The 21,853-nt window shown below is 41.8% G+C and overlaps 1 protein-coding gene across 4 annotated transcripts in view; it reads left to right on the top strand.

Moving 5' to 3' along the window:
• Positions 1–21,853, top strand: part of KCNIP1 (potassium voltage-gated channel interacting protein 1) — a 156,035-nt gene that overhangs the window by 47,263 nt on the left and 86,919 nt on the right. For 2 of the 4 annotated variants that reach the window (XM_069954281.1, XM_069954270.1), the window contains one exon: positions 2,768–2,812. The exons of the other annotated variants lie outside the window; for them this stretch is intronic. In XM_069954281.1, coding sequence (XP_069810382.1) covers positions 2,768–2,812 — 45 coding nt within the window. The remainder of the gene's footprint in view (positions 1–2,767; positions 2,813–21,853) is intronic. 4 annotated transcript variants of the gene reach the window in all.

Below are 21,853 nucleotides of genomic sequence, written 5' to 3'. Positions count from 1 at the left end.
TTTAGAAAAACATGAACACTTTCTGGCAGCACATGGCTGTTGTCTCCAGTTTGGGTGGGCTTTTGCTGACCAGTTCTATTGAAGTAAATGAAGCTTAATTGCAAACCACATCTGAACTGGAGACAGGAGTTGTGTCATCTCTGAAAGAAAGTAGCCATGGTTTTGTGTGTGTGTGTGTGATCTGTACTTCCTAGTTCACAGACAGATGGAAATGAGAGATAAAGAAAGCCATATACAAGTTATATATTAGCCAGAAATAGTACTTCTTCTCATGCACCCACATGACAGCTTATACTAAAAAGAGACCTGAAATGACAAATGCCCTTTAACGTGTCCCTGTCACTTAAAACTTTTCACATGTCCTAGAGACATGTTAATTCTTTTGAACGGGTGGGGTCTTGGTGTCCAGGACCCACTGATCTTTAAAGCCAAGAGAAACAAGGAGATACTGTTATTTTAATAGTTTGTAAGAATGGCTGATAATGAATGGCATTGCCCTTTAGAGTTTTGTTGGTTTGTAAGTATGAATAATAGTTGGCATTGCCCTATAAAGTTTTACATTACACTACAAATATAAATTAAATAGTTTCTTCCTGAGTTATAGCTATGCATAATCATACAAAATGTCCTCATTATACATATTTACAGCAAAAATCTTTACCCTGAAATATTTCTGCTTTCTCATGCTGTGATAATGTGATGCGTTTGAATAGCCTGTGGGGATAATCGCTTGAAATATTACAAAATAAAAGGGGAAAAAATGGACAATTGCTTGGAAAAATATGTGTGTTTACAGAGGTCTGTAGAGTAAAAATAATCCAGTCATGGATTCTACTCACTTTTCCACTGAAGAAAATATATTTAGCTTCTATTAAAACTATTATTTTACTGTACTATTTTCTTTTTTTGTTATAATTCTGAAATCCATTATACACAAACATGCGATAGTAGTTTTGGTACACACTAAAACAGAATGGTTGGTCTTACAAAAATTAATTTACTTTAACCTGTTCCTGCAAAAGGATGCTACTGTGTATCTATTTTTCCGGTGAGTTACCGCAAATGGGCATACAGTAACGTCTGTTGATGCAACGTGCACGGAAGCTGATAACCTGTGGGATCCCAGCAGTTATGCTTATAGACATTGGGGTCAGTGCAATTCCAGCATCTATAGGGAGAAAAGAGGGAGAAATCTTCTTCTGTTTACCATTAGGGCTCTGCAAAGCGATCACAGAGTCCCGATGGTACCTATGAGAACCAGTTGCCTCACTGAAGCTGATCAGACATCAGTCTCTGCCCTAAGGCATAATACACTGCACTAGAGATCAGCATTGCAATGTATTATACTATGTCATCAGGCAATCAAATACTTAAAGCGTAACTGTCATTTCAGGGTCATTTTTTTGAAAACATTAAATATCAACAGTACAAGCGATTTTAAGAAACTCTGTAATAGGTTTTATAAACAAAAAGAGTTTCCTTCTGTACTGAAAAAGCAATCTCCCAGCCTCCCCCTTCACTGCAGAAGCAGCAGGATTTCTGTCTCCATTATGTGGCTATGGAGAGGGGAGGGGCTGTTAGGAGTGACTGAGCACGGAGCAGTCCTGCAAAGCACAACACCCTGCAATCTTCTCTCAGTAAGTTCATAGATAATCACTGACCTTTCTGACACCTGAATTTAGCGTTTTAGGTGCCCAGAGAGTCTACAAACAGCTGACCTTCATGTCACCTCTTCCTGCTCCCTCATCTCCCTCAGCCCCTCCCCCCTCCATAAGGATAGAATGGAAAGAGCAGAGCCCGTCTTCACTGGCTTCTCTGTAATGAAGACGTGTTTGCCTGATAATGCACAGATAAGAAGTAGGGGGGGGAGGCTGGGAGATTGCTTCTTGAGTACAGAAGGAGGCTTTTTTGGCTGATAAAACCTATTACAGAGTTTCTTAAAATCGCTTATACTATTGATTACTGCAATAAAAAAAACATGACAGTTACGCTTTAAGCCCCCTAGTGGAAAAGTAAAATAAAATGTAAACCTTAAAAAAAAAAAAATAAATAAATAAATAAAGTGAAACAAACACATGGGGGGACATTTACTATCCTTACACCCCTGGCATATGCAGATTCGACCCTTCTCTCTGGCATACGCTTGCCATATACTCTGCTTGCCTGATAGGTGGTGGTAGGGCATGGCAAGGCGTGGAAGAGGCAGGCGCTGCCTGATTTAGATTTGTTGAGTCGGCCAGCCAGGAAAAAAGGGGCAGGGCTTTATTTAAGATCAGCATACTCTCTATATTCCCCAAAGCAAATAATAAAAGTAGTAAAAAAAAGTAAACACATTTGGTATTGCCACGAGCAAGTACATTCTTTTAAAGAAGAACTTCAGATGTTGCAGGCATATTGAATAATGTGTTTAAACGCTAAATGTATCAAAAGCAGTGAATTTCACAGAATAGGTCATGTCATCATATCTGCAAGGATTTTCTGTGGTGTATGTGGAAATGGTTTTGTATAACCTAATTGATATGTATTTAAGATTTTCGGGCTGAAATTATTAGTAATCTCGTCATTTGTGCACATAGCCAAAGAGTATGGCAATAGCACATAAATGGCAAACAATGCAAGTGATAGATATTTCTGGTATTAGCTATACATTTTAAAAGACTGCACAGTTTTTTTTTTGTTTTTTTTTAACTGGAAGTTTTACTATACGGGGCCCTCCAATATTTTGCCAAGAATAAGAGTCTTCTACTGTGCATTATTTCTTTTACAGGTCAACTGTATGTTATGGACTACGCCCCTCGCCAAAACAAGTCAGGTATTGGATTTTTGTATTTCTGACTTGCTGGCTTATTCATTGGCATCAGATTCACGACATAGTCCATGGAAACCATTTGCATTAATTCATAGCTTTTTGTCAGCTTTTCATGTTCTTGTTACATAGGGACAATTTTTAATGTAATCTTAAATTATATTATGGACAAAAAAGAAAGTTCCATACACTTGCATAAGTTCCTATCCAGTTTTTAAAAACCTGATTAACCATACTAGTGGAGGAATAAAAACTGATGATGATGGATCATGAGCGGATAATGACAAATCAGATCCGTTCTATCCATCATGCATCTGTAAAGTAATTCTAGTGTAAACAGAACCCTATTTTTTATAACAGTTGGTTGAGGAGATCTTGGGAAAAACACTAAATGAGTTTTGGCATTTTGATACATGTTCAAATATATTGCACGTTCTGACATTTATGCATAACATATAATAATATTAACTATTGAATAAGTAAATGTAAACTGATATATTCATGTCCACACTGATATATTCATGCCACAATCCTGTAAACAGCATGGAACCATGGCTTGTTGAGATTTACATTGTATAAAAAGATCTTGTTAGACAATGTTGGCTGTTTTCATTGCTTTTATTTGTGTTTTATTGCATGGAAGCTTATATATATATTTGTATGTATGATATATTGTACTTTACATTATTAACCCCTTGCCTCTAAAACCTGTTTTGGCCTTAATGACCAGGCTCATTTTTCAAAATCTGACCTGTCTCACTTTATGCACTTACAGCTCAGTGATGCTTTAACGTATGCTAGCGATTCTGAGATCGTTTTTTCGTCACATATGGCACTTTATATTAGTGGCAAAATTTGGTTACTATTTTGTGTGTTTTTTGTGAAAAACATCAAAATATCATGAAAAATGTGAAAATTTTGCATTTTATGAAGTTCTGAAATTCTCTGCTTCTAAAAAAGGAAGTCATAGCACATAAATTAGTTACTAAATCACATTACCAATATGTCCTCTTTATTCTGGCATAATTTGGGAAACATATTTTACTTTTTTAGGGTGTTATGGGGCTTAGAAATTTATTAGCAAATTATCACATTTTGTGAAAGTTTCCAAAACTGATTTTTTTAGGGACCAGTTCTTTTTTTAAATGGATTTAGAAGGCTTGTATACTTAAAACCCCCATAAGCGACCCCATTTTGGAAACTAGACACCTTAAAGAGTTAATCTAGGGGTATAATGCGCATTTTAACCCTACAGAGGCTGGAGGAAAGTATTCAAAATTAGGCCGTAAAAAAAATCGAAAATTTAAATTTTCAAATAATATATACGTTTAGATTAAAGTTTCTCATTTTCAAAAGGAACATGAGAAAAAAAGCACCACAAAATTTGTAACACAGGTTCTCCTGAATACAACGGTATCCCATATGTGGGCATAAACCACTGTATGGGCACACAGCAGGGCTCAGAAGGGAAGGAGTGCCAATTAGCTTTTTTAATGCAGATTTTGCTGAAGAAGTTTCTGAGCGCCAGGTGCGTTTGCAGTGCCCCTGTAGTGTCCGCAGAATAGAATCCCCCCAAAAGTCACCCCATTTTCAAAAGTACACCCTCAAAGAATTCATCTTTGGGTAGAATGAGCATTTTGACCCCACATGCTTTAGAGGAAAGTATTCAAAATTAGACAGTAAAAATGAAAAACACAAATATTTCCAATAATATGTTCGTTTAGTTTGAAATTTCTTAATTTCACGAGGAACAAGAGAAAAAAAGTACCCCAAAATTTGTAACGCAGGTTTTCCTGAATACAACGGTACCCCATATGTGGGCATAAACCACTGTATGGGCACACAGCCGGGCTCAGAAGGAAAGGAGCGCCAATTAGCTTTTTTAAGGCAGATTTTGCTGAAGTAGTTTTTGAGCGCCAGGTGCGTTTGTAGTGCCCCTGTAGTGTCCGCAGAATAGAACCCCCCAAAAGTCACCCCATTTTGGAAAGTACATCCCTCAAAGAATTCATCTTGGGGTGTGGTGACTATTTTGACCCCACATGTATTAGAGGAAAGTATTTAAAATAAGACAGTAAAATTGAAAAACTACAATTTTTCCAATAATATGTTCGTTTAGTTTGAAATTTCTTAATTTCACTAGGAACAGGGGAGAAGCTGCATGCCAAAATCTGTACCGCAGGTTCTCCTGAGTAGAACAGTACCCCATATGTGGGCATAAACCACTGTATGGGCACCCAGCCGGGCTCAGAAGGGAAGGAGGGTCAATTAGCATTTTCAGTGCAGATTGTTCCGAAAAAATTTCTGAGCGCCAGGTGCGTTTGCAGTGCCCCTGTAGTGTCAGCAGAATAGAACCCCCCCAAAAGTCACCCCATTTAGGAAAGTACACCCCTCAAAGAACTCATCTTGGGGTGCAGTGAGCGGTTTGACCCCACAGATATTAGAGGAAAGTATTCAAAATAAGACAGTGAAAAACTCGAATTTTAAAATTTCTCAATTTCGAGAGGAATGGGAGAAAAAACATACCCCAAAATCTGTAATGCAGCTTCTTCTGAGTAAAACGGTACCCCATATGTGGGCATAAACCACTGTATGGGCACACAGCGGGGCTCAGAAGGAAGGGAGCACCAATTTTCTGGAGCAAAACTGCAGCTAGTAATAGTTATTAGAATAGCGCAGTTACTAAAATACAAAAAAAAAAATGAGATTACAGGTAATGTGGGTGGTCACAGGCAACCTGGGGTGGTTATGGGCAACCTGGGGTGGTTACGGGGGGCAACGTGGGGTGGTAACGGGCAACGTGGTGTGGTTAAGGATAAACTGAAGTGTTTAAAGGTAATCTGGGATGGGTACCTGTAATTTGGGGTGGTTACAGGCAATCTGGCGTGGTTACGGGCAATCTGGAGAGGGTCACTGGCAATTTGGGGTAGTAAGGCAACGTGCGGTGGTCGGAGGCAACGTGCGGTGGTCGGGGGTAACATGCGGCGGTTGGAGGAACCGTCCGGTGGTCAGAGGCAATGTGCGGTGGTCAGAGGCAACGTGCGGTGGTCAGAGGCAACGTGCGGTGGTCAGAGGCAACGTGCGGTGGTAGGAGGCAACGTGCGATGGTCAGAGGCAATCTGGGGGGAATTACGTGTGATTAGGGGCAACCTGGGGTGGTTACAGACAATCTGCGTTGGTTACGGGCAACATGGGGTGGTTACAGACAATCTGCTGTGGTTACGGGCAACATGGGGTGGTTACAGACAATCTGGGTTGGTTACGGATAAACTGAAGTGCTTATAGGTAATCAGGGGTGGGTACATGTAGCATGTGGTTACAGGCAATCTGGGGGGGTTTACTGGCAACGTGCAGTGGTCAGAGGCAATGTGCGGTGGTTACGTGCAATCTGGGGGGTTACTGGCAATCGGGGCTGATTACCGACCATCTGGAGGGGGTCACTGGCAATTCGGGGTGGTTACGGTCAACATGTGTTTACAGGCAACGTGCAGTGGTTATGGGCAACGTGCGGTGGTTATAGGCAATGTGTGGTGGTTAAAGGCAATGTGCGGTGGTTATGGGCAACGTGCGGTGGTTATGGGCAATGTGTGCTGGTTAAGGGCAACTTGCGGTGGTTATGGGCAACGCGCGGTGGCTAGAGGCAACGTGCGGTGGTTATGGGCAACGTGCGGTGGTTAGAGGCAATGTGTGGTGGTTAGAGGCAACGTGGGGTGGTTAGAGGCAACGCGCGGTGGTTATGGGCAACGTGCGGTGGTTAGACGCAGCGTACGGTGGTTAGAGGCAGCGTGCGGTGGTTATGGGCAACGTGCGGTGGTTATGGGCAGCGTGTGGTGGTTAGAGGCAGCGTGCGGTGGTTATGGGCAACGTGCGGTGGTTATGGGCAACATGCGGTGATTACGTGCAATCTGGCGTGATTACGGGCAACCTGGGGCGGATATGGGCAACCTGCAGTGGTTACGGGTAATCTGGGGGGGTTAGGGGTAATCTGGGAGTAAACTGCAATTATTACTATAATAAAAAGTGTGTGTTTTATTTTTTTGTATGTTTTTCACTTTTTGTACTTTATACATTCATTTTCACTGTATTACTATGATTACTGTGATATTTTCTATCACAGTAATCATAGTTCAGTGACAGAGACCAAATTGGTCTCTGTCACTTTAAAATTTCCGAGATGACTGATTCTGGAGCGCATGCTCACTTCAGAATCAGCCTGGACGCCGAGGAGGACGGACCTCCCTGGATCAGGTAATGTATATGGGAAGGGGGGGGCTGGGGGACGGGGGTGACTGGGGGGGTGGGGGGCGACTTGGGGGGTGACACTGTATAACTTTTTATCCCCTGTCACCAATAATTTATGGTGACAGGGGATAAAAAGTGCCAGCAGCACTGGGAACAGGCGATCAGCGGTATATAATATATACCGCCGATTGCCTGCTCCGGGACCCCACAGGGGGGTCCCCGATCACTGCGCCATGCTGTCCGCTACCTGCGGTGGCGCAGAGTATGGGGCTTTGATCATTATTTTATTTCCATCCCTGTGAACAGAGATAGTCTGTTTACAGGGATGGGGTCGGCCATCTTGGATGTGATGGCCACCCGGGGAGGGGAGCGGGTTAGCGATCGCCCAATGGGGGGGCTGATCTGGGGTCTGATTGATACATTTTCATCTCCCCCCACCATGGATTCACAATGGGGGGGGAGATGAAAGCTGTCGGCGGCGCCGACAATGCCCGGTACTGGCGGATCGCCGCTATAACGGTAATATCGGCGATCCAACGGTATCGTAGGACGAGGGGAGGGGGCCGGGGGACATAGGAGAAGTGGCGGTGGGGGGAGGCAACGTGCTGCAGCCTCCCCCCGCTGCCCGATTGGCGGGAGGACACAGATCTCCCCCATAGATGCTGCGGTTGCACTGACCGCCAAATTTATGGGGTTAACTGCCCGGGAGGAGCGCGGCACCCCACCAGGCAGAGGCAGCGGGAGGATGCTGTGTGACATAGCCTCCTCCCGCTGCCTGATCACTGTTAGAGAAGGCGGGGGGAGGCAGGGAAGCCATGACGTTTGGGAAACGTCATATTGCAGGAACTAACTGCTTTACATGACGTTTCCCAAACGTCATTTTGCGGCAAGGGGTTAACCTGATGGATGCTAAATTAAATTTTTTTTTTCTAATAATATGTTGAATGTATACTTTACGTTTTATAGATTAAACTCACTAAGTATTGCATATTAGATGTCTGCCGCAAAATTCCCTTTTTTAGGGCCCTTTTATACCTTCTAAGCATAATGTGTATTTACTTGGGAGTCAGAAAGGTATTAGTAAGCTAAATGAGGCTACATCCTCTTAGTACTGCTGAATGACAGCACAATGGATGTACTTCCGTAGAGTTCGCATTAGCATGGACAAAATTCCTAGAGAATAGGTGATTCTTGATGCCTTATATAAGCCGTATAATGGTTCAAAAGTATTTTTTTTGGCACGGACCCACAGCCCTTTTACCGATTTGTAACAACTACAGATGTGTCAAAGCTAAAGATGAGTGATACACTTATCTCTAGTCACAAGGTCCATTGACATTAATAGGTACTATAATTGCGGACTTTATAATACTAATGTGTAAAAGTAGCCATAGAAAAAAACTTACATTTTTGCTTCTTGAAAGTTATGTTTAGTAGCACACACGTAGCAGAAACCATACAAATATATTTTCACATTACTGTGACATTATCTGCATAGCTAAAGAAAACAGAACTAGAGGTTAATCCATAACACAGTGTCATCTATGGGTGACTTTACACCTTCCACATGGTAGAATCAGTCCTGATGAGATCCCTAATCATTCCTTCCAGTACTTCTTTAAATTCAATGGAAAGAGCCCTTGGAAGGCAGAAAAGATTGTACACGTTGACCCAGATTTACTAAAATTGCTTTTTTGCACCAGTGCACTAAATGTTATAAAATGGTGTGGGTAAAGTGTCTTTTTTTCAATCTTACTTTCATCAACCTGCGTAATGCTGTTTAATAAATAATGTTCTTGTGTGTTCTTCGACTCAGCTTAATGTGCTTACATGTGTCAAACTGCGCCACAATTCTTTATGTGACAGCATATGCCAATTTGTGACATGCTAACCTATGTAAATGCTGCAACGTCTACAATCATCAGAATTAAAAGTGAGCCGAGCTTCCTGAAACAAGATTCGTTCCAAACTTTGCAAAAAGTTTGGTTGCAAAGTTAAGACAGGTTCGGTAAGAGTGGTGGCATGTCTCAAAAAACAAAAAAAAGTATTCTTACCTGTCCACGCTCCCTCTGTGTATTCTTGTGGCTCTCCGGTCCCGTCCAATCATTTTCTCTAATGAAAACCTGCTCAGCTAATCACAGGCTGACTGGGACAGCACCACTGCCTGTGATTGGCTGAGCTGGCTGACACTCTATTTTATTTTTCCATAGTCATAAAAGATTTGTTACAAATTTGTCCTAATAAAATGAACTATACATGAACCAAACAATAGATTTCAAATTTTTTACAGTTCCCGTGTCCAGTGACATATTATAATATGTGTGTTTCGTGCAGCTGCTCAGGGCTTCCAGTTCCCAGGGAGAACATCACCACTCAAAACGCTCATATTCCCTTTGCCCCCCCCCCCCCCACCACTGTGGGAATACAAATGTATTCTCATCTGTGGTCCACTTTATGATGAAGAAGCGTAGATCCAGTGTGATTTGAATATTCTGATTAGAGATGAGTGAACTTTAACAAGCTTCTCATTATACTTACATGTCCATGCTTCCACAGGGTCCTTCTTCTCCGATCTGGTCCCATCGTCTTCTCTGGTGATGGTCCTCTCAGTCAATCACAGGGTGATTGGGATGGGACAACACTGTGGCCTGTGATTGGCTGAGCAGGTTGTCACTCTTATCTCTAGAGTGACAGCTTGCTTAGCCAATGACAGGTCATGGTGCTGTCCTTTTCCTGTGAGCCTGTGATTGGCTAAGTGGGCTGTCACTCCTGAAACAAAAGAGACAGCCTGCTCAGCCAACCACAGGCTGACTGGGATGGGACAGCACCGTGACCTGTCATTGGCTGGGAAAACTGTCAATCTAGAGACAAGAGTGACAGCCTGCTCAGCCAATCACAGGCCAAGGTGCTGTCCCATCCAAGTTATCCTGTGATTGGGTGAGTGGGCCTTTACCAGAGAAGACGACAGGACCGGATCAGAGAAGAAGGACCCGGGGGAAGCGTGGACATGTAAGTATAATGAGCGGCTTGTTAAAGTTCCATTTGGTTCGGCATACTTACCGAACTGAAGTTCGCTCATCTCTAATCAGAATATTCAAATCACACTGGCTCTAGGTTTCTTCATCATAAAGTGGACCATATATGAGAATACATTTGTATTTCCACAGTAGGGGGCATAGGGAATATGATCATTTTGGGTGGTAATGTGCTCCCTGGGAGCCCTAAACAGCTGTATGAAACACACATATTATAATATGTCACTGGACACAAGTGAAACGAAATAGACAGCAATAACATTATATGTCCAAACCTAAATTTGAATATATATATGCCAAATCAAAAATACACACCACAACATTAGGCCTTATGCATCTGTGCTCCACAATTCATGGATCACTGCATTATGGATAGTGATCTAAGGCACTGATTGCAGCCCTTTAAACATGTACGGATCGGTGAATGGGTTCTAATTTTTGTCCATAATTGCTAACAGAAATACAAATGTGTGAATAAGGCCTTAAAGAGTGTGTTATGTATAGAAAAGATTTATACTAAATTGACATGGTTTTCACAAATGTTAGGAAGTCATACGACTAGGTAGCATAGGTAGCTGAGGGATCCAGAGCAGGTATTTGTACATTACTCACCTGTCCCGGGGTCCCGATCGGCGTCTTCCGGGTTCGCGGCGTCCTCGTCTTCTCGTTGGGTCTTCGGCTTCTTCCGTGGGGTCCCCTTCGGCTTTTTTCGGCTCCAGCGTAGTCTTTTTCCGGATTTTGCGCTGTGCTGCCCTCTAGCGGTTGATATGTGTAATACACTTATAAGCAGCTATAGGGATGTTCAGCATGTAGTAAAAGTTTTTTTTCAATTTTTTTTTCTATTTTCCGCACCCTATCGCCGCTGAGTGTTATTCAGCATCGCACGAAAGTGCCCTGCTAATCAGCAACTCCTCCTTTTTGGCATAGGTTGTTTTTTTTCTATATCCTTCCGCCACGCCACATAAGTGCGGCATTTATCAGCAACACCATTTTTGGCATACGTTTTTTCTTTTATACTTACTGTAAAAAAACACGTAAAAACACTAGATTACACCACACTACACTACATTGAATAAAGTTTGACACTACAGCACTACATACCCCATATACCAATCTCCATATAAAAGTGGCCCCCTGGCGTGTTTTCGGTATCAGACGCATACGTTATTTTTGCCTCCGACACCAAAACAGCCTGTGAGGATGAATGGGGGGATCCTTCTTTCCTCCATTCATCCTCATCCTCATCATCCAGTGACGTGTCTGGGGTAGCGTAGCGTACGCTGCCCCCCAGACACATCTTTTCCGCCAGTAACGTCCCAATAAGAGATGACAGTATGGTGTGAAATTCTACAAACTCTGTGAGAGTACCTCAGGGTACACTTACAGATTTCGGGTACGTGCACACTGCGGAATGGCGAAGGATAACCCTTTGGTCGGATTCCATCGTCCATCCAAAGAATAAATACGTTGAACGGAGAGCGGAATCCGCCTGTACATAGAATGGAGTCTATGACATGTGTGGAGACATGCGTGCCCGCATCAGTCCGCTGGCGGGTGCCAGCTGTGGAATGCGTGAAGGTTATCTGTTGCGATTCCGCAGTGTGCACGTACCCTTAGAGTGTATGAAGGAAGGGACACCCGAATCCAGCCCCCAGATGCCCGCCCCCATCCTCGGAGTTAGTGGGGAGATCATTCGGGAACTGATATTCCCACTGCTGGATAAAGGTTACCACCCGTACAGGCATAACTTTTATACCAGCACCCCCTCTTCTGGTCCGTCGCTGCCCGAGATACTGTAGCTTGCAGCACGATCCGAAAATATAAAAAGCAGTTATAGAGCCCTAATATTTAGCAGCCATGGAGCAGACCCAGCACTTCTGGATATGTAGGACCCCGTATCGCACCAGGGCAACATTTTCCAGGTGACGTCCCCCACACTGGAAAACAGGAGACCCCAGAAGAAGTGCAGAGTGTGGCATAACAGGTGGATCAGAAAGGACACCATTTTCCAGTATGACACCTGTCCTGATCACCTCGGCCTCTGCATACAGGATCGCTTCAAGGCGTACCATACGTCATTGGAGTTCTACATTTTCTAAATTCTGTCCCTTATTCTTATTTCAGGGGTCACGTTGATCCGGGGATTATTCTGATTGCCATTATGGAGTCGGGAAGGATTTGTTCCCCTGAGATGAGGATACTGTCGTCTGCCTTACAAGGGTTTTTTGCCTTCCTCTGAATCAACACAGGTTGAATTTGATGGAAAACTGTCATTTTCAACCTTATAAACTAATAATTGGCCTAATACCCCCAAATAAATTAATAATTGTCCCTTTTCCCCAGCTAAATAGGTATGGCCGCCATTCCCATTAGAGGATGCCATGTTGCAATTACAAAGCCTCTGTGCGGCCAGGACAGTAGAAACCCCCCACAAGTGACCCCATTCTGAAAACGACATCCAATAAGAAATCTAACAAGGGGGGCAGCCGGGATATGGCTCCCTGGTGACGGACACATTTGTGCCGTGAAAATGAAAAAAATTGTATTTTTTATTTTCACACCACATGTTCTACATAAGTGCCCGTCACCAGTGGGGTCCATATCCTCACTGCACCCCTTGTTAGATTCCTTATGGGGTGTAGTTTCCATAATGGGGTCACTTGTGGGGGGTTTCTACTGTCCTGGCAGCACAGGAGCTTTTTAATTGGGACATGGCCTCCACCCTCCATTCCAGCCTCTAAATGGCGCTCTGTCCCTTTGGTGGCTTGCCCTGTGCCACCAAATGGCACATTATGTCCACATGTGGGGTATTTTCGTACTCAGGGGAAATTACCCTACACGTTTTGCATTTATTTTCTTTTTTAACCCCTTGTGGAAATGGAAAAAATCAAGGCTAGACCAACATTTAGTGTAATTGTTTTAACATTTTTACTCTAAATCATTGATCTTGTCTTGATTTTTTCATTTTCACAAGGGGATTAAAGATAAAAAAAACACAAAATGAGTATGGAAATACCCCCACATGTGGACATAAAGTGCCATGCGGGTGCAGGGTCACTTGTGGGGGGTGTCCAGTGTTTTGGCAGCACGAGGGCTTTGTAAATGCGACATGGCCCTTGAACCCTATTCATAAAAAGGATGTTCTAGAGCTGGAGATGGTACAAAGACGGGCAACTAAACTAATAAGGGGAATGGAGCATCTTAGTTATGAGGAGAGACTAAAAGAATTAAATTTGTTTAGTCTGGAGAAGAGACGTTTAAGGGGAGATATGATTAACTTATTTAAATATATAAATGGCCCCTACAAGAAATATGGGGAAAAGATGTTCCAGGTAAAACCCCCTCAAAGGACAAGAGGGCATTGCCTCCGCCTGGAGAAAAAAAGGTTCAATCTCCGGAGGCGACAAGCCTTCTTTACCATGTGAACTGTGAATCTGTGGAACAGTCTACCACAGGATCTGGTCACAGCAAAACCAGTAGAGGGCTTCAAAACAGGGCTAGACGGGTTCTTGGACCAATATAATATAAATGCATGTGTATAGAACCTATCACCCCTCCCCCTTCCCTGTATCCATCCCCTCCTTGGTTGAACTTGATGGACATGTGTCTTTTTTCAACCGTATTAACTATGTAACTATGTAACTAAAATCCATTCCAGTGAAATCCAGCTTCCAAAAGCCAATTGGCGCTCCTTCCCTTTGGAGGCTCGTCCTGCGCCCGCTTGGCACTTTATGTCCACATGTGGGGTATTTCCGTACTCGGGAGAAACTGCGCTACACGTTTTGTTTTTTCCTTTTATCCCTTTGTGAAAATGAAAAATGAATGCTAGAACAATGTTTAAGTGTAAAAAATAAATTTTTCTTTTTTCACGCCATATTGTTCGGAAAATCTGTGAAGCACCTGTGGGGTCCAAATGCTCACCGCACCCCTTGTTACATTCTTTGAGGGGTGTAGTTTTCTAAATGGTGTCCCTTTAGGGGTGTTTTTTATGATTTGGCACCCCAGAGCCTCTGCCAACCTGAAGGTACAGTCAAAAATGACCAAGTATAACAGAGGTGTTGAAATTCACTAGGCGCTCCTTTGTATCTGAGGCTTGTGGTTGTGTCAAATAGCGCAATAGGGCCACATATGGGGTATTTCTATAAACTGCAGAAACGGGACAATAATTATTGGGCTGCATTTCTCTGGTAATAGGTTTATAATTATAAAAAATATTGGATTACAATAAAATCTCTGCACAGAAAATTAAAATTTTCAAATTTCTTACACACTTAGCTTTTATTTCTGTGACTCCCCTAAAGGGTTAAAACACTTTCTGGATGTTCTTTTGCAGAGTGTGGTGGGTGCAGTTTCTGAAATGGGGTGCTTTGTGGGGGTTTCTAACATACAGGACCCTCAAATACACTTTAACCCCTTAACGACCGCGGGCGTATATTTACGCCCTGCGGTCGGTAAGGATGTTCAGAGCGGGGCTCTGGACCGCGGCAGTCCCGGGTGCCGCTTGTAGCCCGGGACCGCAGGTATTAGCGGGCGCGGTCCGATCGCCGTGCCCGCTAATACAGTAATCGGATGCAGCTGTCAAAGTTGACAGCTACATCCGATTACCGTTTGCAGCGTCATCCCTGGTGTATAGTGGGGAGATCGCTCCTCCGGGACGTTGTCCCGGAGGAGCGATCTCCGTTTCTGAAGCCGGCCGGGGACCGCTCCAAGATGGCGCTGTCCCCGGTTCGGCACTCGTTTACTTCCGGCTGCAGCAGCCGGAAGTAAACGAGTGCCTATCTCATGGATCTCTGCAGCATATCTATGCTGCAGAGATCTCTATGAGAGATAAAAGCACTTATACTAGAAGTCCCCTAGGGGGGCTTCTAGCATAAGTGTAAAAGTAAAAAAAAAAGTGGCATTATTAATAAAAAGCCCCCTCCCCTAATAAAAGTCTGAATCACCCCCCTTTTCCCAGGTTATTAATAAAAGTAAATACATAAATAAATAAACAAACATGTTTGGTATCGCCGCGTGCGTAATCGCCCGAACTATTAATTAATCACATTCCTGATCTCGTACGGTAAACTGCGTAAGCGCAAAAAAAATCCCAAAGTGCAAAATTGCGCATTTTTGGTCGCATCAAATCCAGAAAAATGTTAATAACAAGCGATCAAAAAGTCGTATATGCGCAATCAAGGTACCGATAGAAAGAACATGTCATGGCGCAAAAAATGACACCTGACACAGCCCCATAGACCAAAGGATAAAAGCGCTATAAGTCTGGGAATGGAGTGATTTTAAGGAACGTATATTTGTAAACAATGGTTTTAATTTTTTACAGGCCATCAGATACAAGAAAAGTTATACATGTTACATATCGTTTTAATCGTAACGACTTGTGGAACATATATAACAAGTCAGTTTTACCCCAGGGCGAACGGTGTAAAAACACATATCCACTAAAAACACAAAATGTGTTTTTTTTTTTCAATTTCACCACACATTGAATTTTTTTCTGCTTTTGCAGTGTATTTTATGCAAAAATTCAGCCTGTCATTGCAAAGTACAATTAGTGGCGCAAAAAATAAGGGCTTATGTGGGTTTCTAGGTGAAAAAATGCAACGGCTATGGCCTTTTATGCACAAGGAGGAAAAAACAAAATCGCAAAAATCAAAATTGCCCCGGTCCTTAAAGGGTTAAACCTGAACAGGTCCCTAAAAATATCTGATTTTGACATTTTACTGAAAATTTGGAAATTTGCTGCTAATGTTTTAATCTTTCTATTGTCTAAAAAAATGAAAGATAGTTTAATAAATGCCGCAAACATAAAGTAGACATGTTGCTAATGCTATTTAATATATAATTTATGTGGCATAACCATTTCTGTATAAGCAAAAAAGTTGAAAAGTTGAAAAAATGCATTTTTTCACAATTTTTCACGTTATTTTGGGTTTTTTCATAAAGATTTGTTATAAGTATCGACTCCATTTTACCAGAAATGTAAAGTACCATATGTCACGAGAATCATATGTCAGAATCAGCCAGATAAGTAAAAGCATCCCGAAGTTATTAATGAATAAAGTGACACTGGTCAAATTCATAAAATTTGTCTCTGTCCTTAAGGCCATTTCACGCTCTGTCCTTAAGGGGTTAAAGCATTTTAAATTACATTGATTACATAACTGTTTTTTTCTCGGACTGCACAGATGTCAGATCCGTGCAATCTGTGAAAAATCTCAATCTCATAGATTTCTATCTGGAAATCTCTGTCGTGATCGTGTCCGAGTTATGACATGTGAATAGCTTAATAGAAAGCAATGGGCTGTAAAATTGTCTATGATCATAGACAACTTCATGGAACGTGCGAATGCAGCCTAAGAGTACAGCCATACTTTATATGGTACATGATAGCTAGACTCACCTTTCTATTCATGAAATCCTTGATGTTGTTATTTGCTTTAACTTTTGTATCCAGAATATTTATGCTATAAGTAAAATCACAATTACATTACATAAAAAACATTTTAGGGGGAGTTTATAAGCCCCATGCCTGGTGTACATCAGAAAAAGCTCTGTGACTTTTTGCCGACATACACCCTGCTCCCTTGAGTGATGTGCAGCAAGGCTCAGAAGAGACATGGCCTCCTCCCACGCCTGATGTACTATAATATATGCCAGCTCTGCAGCAGGTACAGATTTTTGGGACTGCCGCACGGCTGCCACAGGTTTGCTGGATTTACTGAGAGATGCGCACCTCTCAATAAATCTGAAGTTGGTCACTTGCAAAGTGAAATAATGCAAGTGGTATGGTTTTTTAAACACAAGGAGGAGAAAATGAAAGAGCAAAAATAAAAATTGGCTTCGTCCTTAAAGGGTTTAGGCAGTTATTTTGTTATTTTGTTTCCAAAAAATGAGAAACAAGATCATGGATGACCTTACACTTATTTCTAAAAATAAAAACTTTTTGTGATAGTCACAAGGTCACCTAAGACCTTCTTACCTACAGAGAAATATTGTGGTTGTGTATTGCAATCACAGTCACATCAGAATTAGGCTATGTTCACACTACGTATCTTTCCGGCTGTAGTGCAAACCGCAAATATATGCACGTAGTTTTGAGATTTATGCGTTCGCCTGAAAGTATACGATATACGCCCGCACAGTGCACACTACGTATGAACTTACGACCGGTTTGTATACGGCACCGTGAAAAATGAACAAGACCATTGTTTGAGGACGGAAATGTTCCAACTCACGGCCGTGGATTTCCATGCGGTCCCGTACGGAGTACTTATTTCAGCCAAATTGAACTTGATTTTTCGATCCAAGAGGTTTTGTGAGTTTTATTGGGCTGGGCGAAGATTTCCAAGTAAATGACCTGTTTCAGATCGCTTCGAAACCAGCAAGGGAAGCATAACTGTACTACGGGCGTATGTTCGCGGTTCGTACGCATCCGGCCACATGTCGATTTTTCTCACGCCCGAAGTTTCAGCCGCACATGTACGGTGGCGTACGAAATGCGTCCAGAATCGTATGCAGTGTGAACATAGCCTTATATTGTAACTTATGTATAAGGCTGGGTTCACACTAATGTTTTCCTTATTTGCTAACGGATCCGTCCATAGTAATTGAACGGATAAGAAAAAAACTGATGAGCAGAATGATGCAAACTGATTGCAAAATGTTCTCTTTTTTCATTTGTCCGTTTGCATTTTAGCTTTAAAAAACTGACTTTTCTCCATTAGTTAGCATCAGTTGGCATCCGTTTTCATATCAGTTTATTTATTTTCTTTGGTTTCTTGCTTCTTTTGCACATGCTCTGTGAAATAACTGATGAAAACTGTTAACTTGCAAACGGATGTGAAAGGAAATACCTTCAGTTTAGATCCGTTTTCATTGACTATAATGTAAAAAAAAAAGTGCACTTTTCATTCGTGTACTTTTTTCAAACGAAGGGAAAAAAGCTGCATGCAGAATTTTTCTTTCTGTTCACAAAAGCGGAACCCTGACGGAATACATGCAAACAGAGCATAAATATGACATACGGAGCACAATAAAAATACATAGAAAAGGATGGGGTATTAGATGGATACGTCAGACTCCATTTATGTTGTTTAAAAACGGAACAGCTAAACGGAACTGTGGCGGAGAGAAAAACGTTAGTGTGAACCTAGCCTAAGTTGTGTATCACAACTAACATACTTGTATGGCTTGACTTATTTTTGCAAATACATTAATTTAGCAAACTTTCCTTCTCCTGATATGTCCACCCTTTCCTCCCATTGTTGACGGCTTGTTGTCTAGGTTACCAGACACCACTGTGCTCTTAAAGCAGTGGAAGCCTTAAAGGGGAACTCCAGGTAGAGGTTAAAAAAATGAAACTTCTGCAGAAGCATAAAGTATTACCTAAATATTCCAGTTTTGAAACTACCAAAAATCCATTTGTTTTGGGGGGCTTTGTTCTGTTTTGTGTTTCTGCATTTCCTGATTGAGCAGTTGTACACAGTACTACATGTCCCAGAGTGCAATGCTTTCCCTCAGCTGTACATCACAGTCCTCCGCCCTGCACTTTCCCTGCCCAAATCTATTGCAGAACATCTAGGCTGTGTTCACACATTGTGTTGGAGTTTCATTGTGTTACTGAATTATTTGCATTTCTTTATCATTTTATTGTGTTTCCAACCACGCTGTATTCTCTACCTGTAACACCACACGCCATGCTGTATTCTCTACCTGTAACACCACACATCACGCTGTATTCTCTACCTGTAACACCACACAGCACGCTGTATTCTCTATCTGTAACACCACACATCACGCTGTATTCTCTACCTGTAACACCACACAGCATGCTGTATTCTCTACCTGTAACACCACACAGCATGCTGTATTCTCTACCTGTAACACCACACAGCATGCTGTATTCTCTACCTGTAACACCACACATCACGCTGTATTCTCTACCTGTAACACCAAACATCACGCTGTATTCTCTACCTGTAACACCACACAGCACACTGTATTCTCTACCTGTAACACCACACAGCACGCTGTATTCTCTACCTGTAAAACCACACAGCATGCTGTATTCTCTACCTGTAACATCACACATCTCGCTGTATTCTCTACCTGTAACACCACACAGCACGCTGTATTCTCTACCTGTAACACCACACAGCACGTTGTATTCTCTACTTGTAACACCACACAGCACGCTGTATTCTCTACCTGTAACACCACACAGCACACTGTATTCTCTACCTGTAACACCACACAGCGCTGTATTCTCTACCTGTAACACCACACTGCAAACTGTTTTCTCTACCTGTAACACCACACAGCACACTGTGTTCTTTACCTGTAATGCTAATATTGAAATAAAGTAAAGAACTTTTTGATTTTTTTTCTTTTTATTTCCACGCACATATTATGATAAGGCATCTTTGAAGTTGAGCCCCACAATCAGGCTCTGATCCTCTCTGCCGTTTAGCATCATTTTCTTGTGTTACTGCATCATTTTTGTGAATACGCTGCAGTACTGCAATGACACTCCAACATGTGTGAACACAGCCCTAATTTCACTGCTCACTTCTGCACAATCAGAGAAATCAGTGCAGCACCTGCTTCTGGCTGGTCAGAGATGGTGGATCACTCAGGGGATTGTGGGATCCAGCCTAGCCTCCTGGGAGATCACGCCCTGCCCCCTTTCTGCATCATCAGCCTGATCTCAGCAAACACACACAATGTGAGAGAGAAGTATTGAATATTTGTCTCCTAAGGGGGGATAGCAGCAGGAGACAATGTGGATTGGCACAGAGGCCATTTTTTTTCACTTCCTGGATTTCTATCAGCTACCAGTGTGACAGAACCATACAGATGCGGTAATACATTATATAGACACATCTATATTCTTTTTAATGTACTTTTAATAGAAAACAAGTTTTGCTTATCCTGAGTTCCCCTTTAAGCCTCTACCCACACCATGATGTACATTTGCATTGTGGTGCCAATAAGGGGGCATAGAGAGGGCTCACACCCTGATCCAACTCTATACCGAGCAGCTTCCAGCTGCTATCAGTAGCCAAGGACCACAGGTAACAGTCTCCGTTGCCAGCTATTTAACTGTTTAAATGCCACTGTCAATTCTGCTAGGCCACAGATGCTTCCATGGCTCAACAATTGCTGGAGGCTGCCTTTAGCAGTACCCAGAGGATACTGGTATTGCCCACAGGGACAACAAGAGAGTAATAAAAGAAAAAAAAAAAATGTATGGTACTGATAAAAACTACAGATAATCATGGCAGCTGGGTGGCTCAGTGGTTAGCACTGTAGCTTTGCAGCAGTTCAAATTCCACCAAGGGCTACATCTGCAAGGAGTTTAAATGTTCTCCCTGTGTTTGTGTGGGTTTCTTCCGGGCACTATGATTTCCTCCAACACTCAAAAACATACAAATAGGCAAATATAGATCGTGAGCCCCAATTGACAAGAAATGTGAAGGGCTGCGGAATCAGTTGATTCTGTATAAATAAGGAATTATTATTATTATTATTATTATTAACCCTTAGAGTACTGGGCCAATTTCAATTTTTGCGTTTTCCTTTTTCCCTCCTTGTGCTTAAAAGGCCATAGCACTTGCATTTTTCCACCTAGAAACCCACTAGAGCCCTTTTTTCTTGCACCACTAATTGTACTTTGCAATGACAGGCTGAATTTTTTCATAAAGTACACTGCGGAACCAGAAAAAAATTCAAATTGTGGTGAAATTGAAAAAAAAAAAAAAAACATTTCTTTTATTTTTTTATTTTTTTATTTTTTTACGCCGTTTGCCCTGGGGTAAAACTTGACTTCTTATATATATCCCTCAAGTTGTTACGATTTTAGGTCCCTAAAAATATCTGATTTTGACATTTTACTGAAAATTTGGAAATTTGCTGCTAATGTTTTAATCTTTCTATTGTCTAAAAAATGAAAGATAGTTTAATAAATGCCGCAAACATAAAGTAGACATGTTGCTAATGCTATTTAATATATAATTTATGTGGCATAACCATTTTCTGTATAAGCAAAAAAGTTTAAAAGTTGAAAAAATGCATTTTTTCACAATTTTTCACGTTATTTTGGGTTTTTTCATAAAGATTTGTTATAAGTATCGACTCCATTTTACCAGAAATGTAAAGTACCATATGTCACGAGAATCATATGTCAGAATCAGCCAGATAAGTAAAAGCATCCCGAAGTTATTAATGAATAAAGTGACACTGGTCAAATTCATAAAATTTGTCTCTGTCCTTAACCCTTTAAGGACATGGCCCATTTTCGTTTTTACGTTTTCGGTTTTTCCTCCTTGTGTTTAAAAGGTCATAGCACTTGCATTTTTCCACCTAGAAACCCACATGACCCCTTATTTTTTGCGTCACTAATTGTACTTTGCAATTACAGGCTGAATTTTTGCATAAAGTACACTGCGAAACCAGAAAAAAATTCAAAGTGTGGTGAAATTGAAAAAAAAAACGCATTTCTTTTATTTGGGGGAAATGTGTTTTTACGCCATTCGCCCTGGGGTAAAACTGACTTGTTATGCATGTTCCTCAAGTCGTTACGATTAAAACGATATATAACATGTATAACTTATATTGTATCTGATGGCCTGTAAAAAATTCAAACCGTTGTTAACCAATATACGTTCCTTAAAATCGCTCCATTCCCAGGCTTATAGCACTTTTATCCTTTGGTCTATGGGGCTGTGCGAGGTGTCATTTTTTGCGCCATGATGTGATCTTTCTATCGGTA

This window comes from Dendropsophus ebraccatus, chromosome 1 (genome assembly GCF_027789765.1).
Source record: "Dendropsophus ebraccatus isolate aDenEbr1 chromosome 1, aDenEbr1.pat, whole genome shotgun sequence".
NCBI classification, from domain to species: Eukaryota; Metazoa; Chordata; class Amphibia; order Anura; family Hylidae; genus Dendropsophus; species Dendropsophus ebraccatus.
The sequence above is the reverse complement of the archived record's forward strand: the minus strand, read 5'-3'. Positions and strand labels throughout refer to the sequence as shown.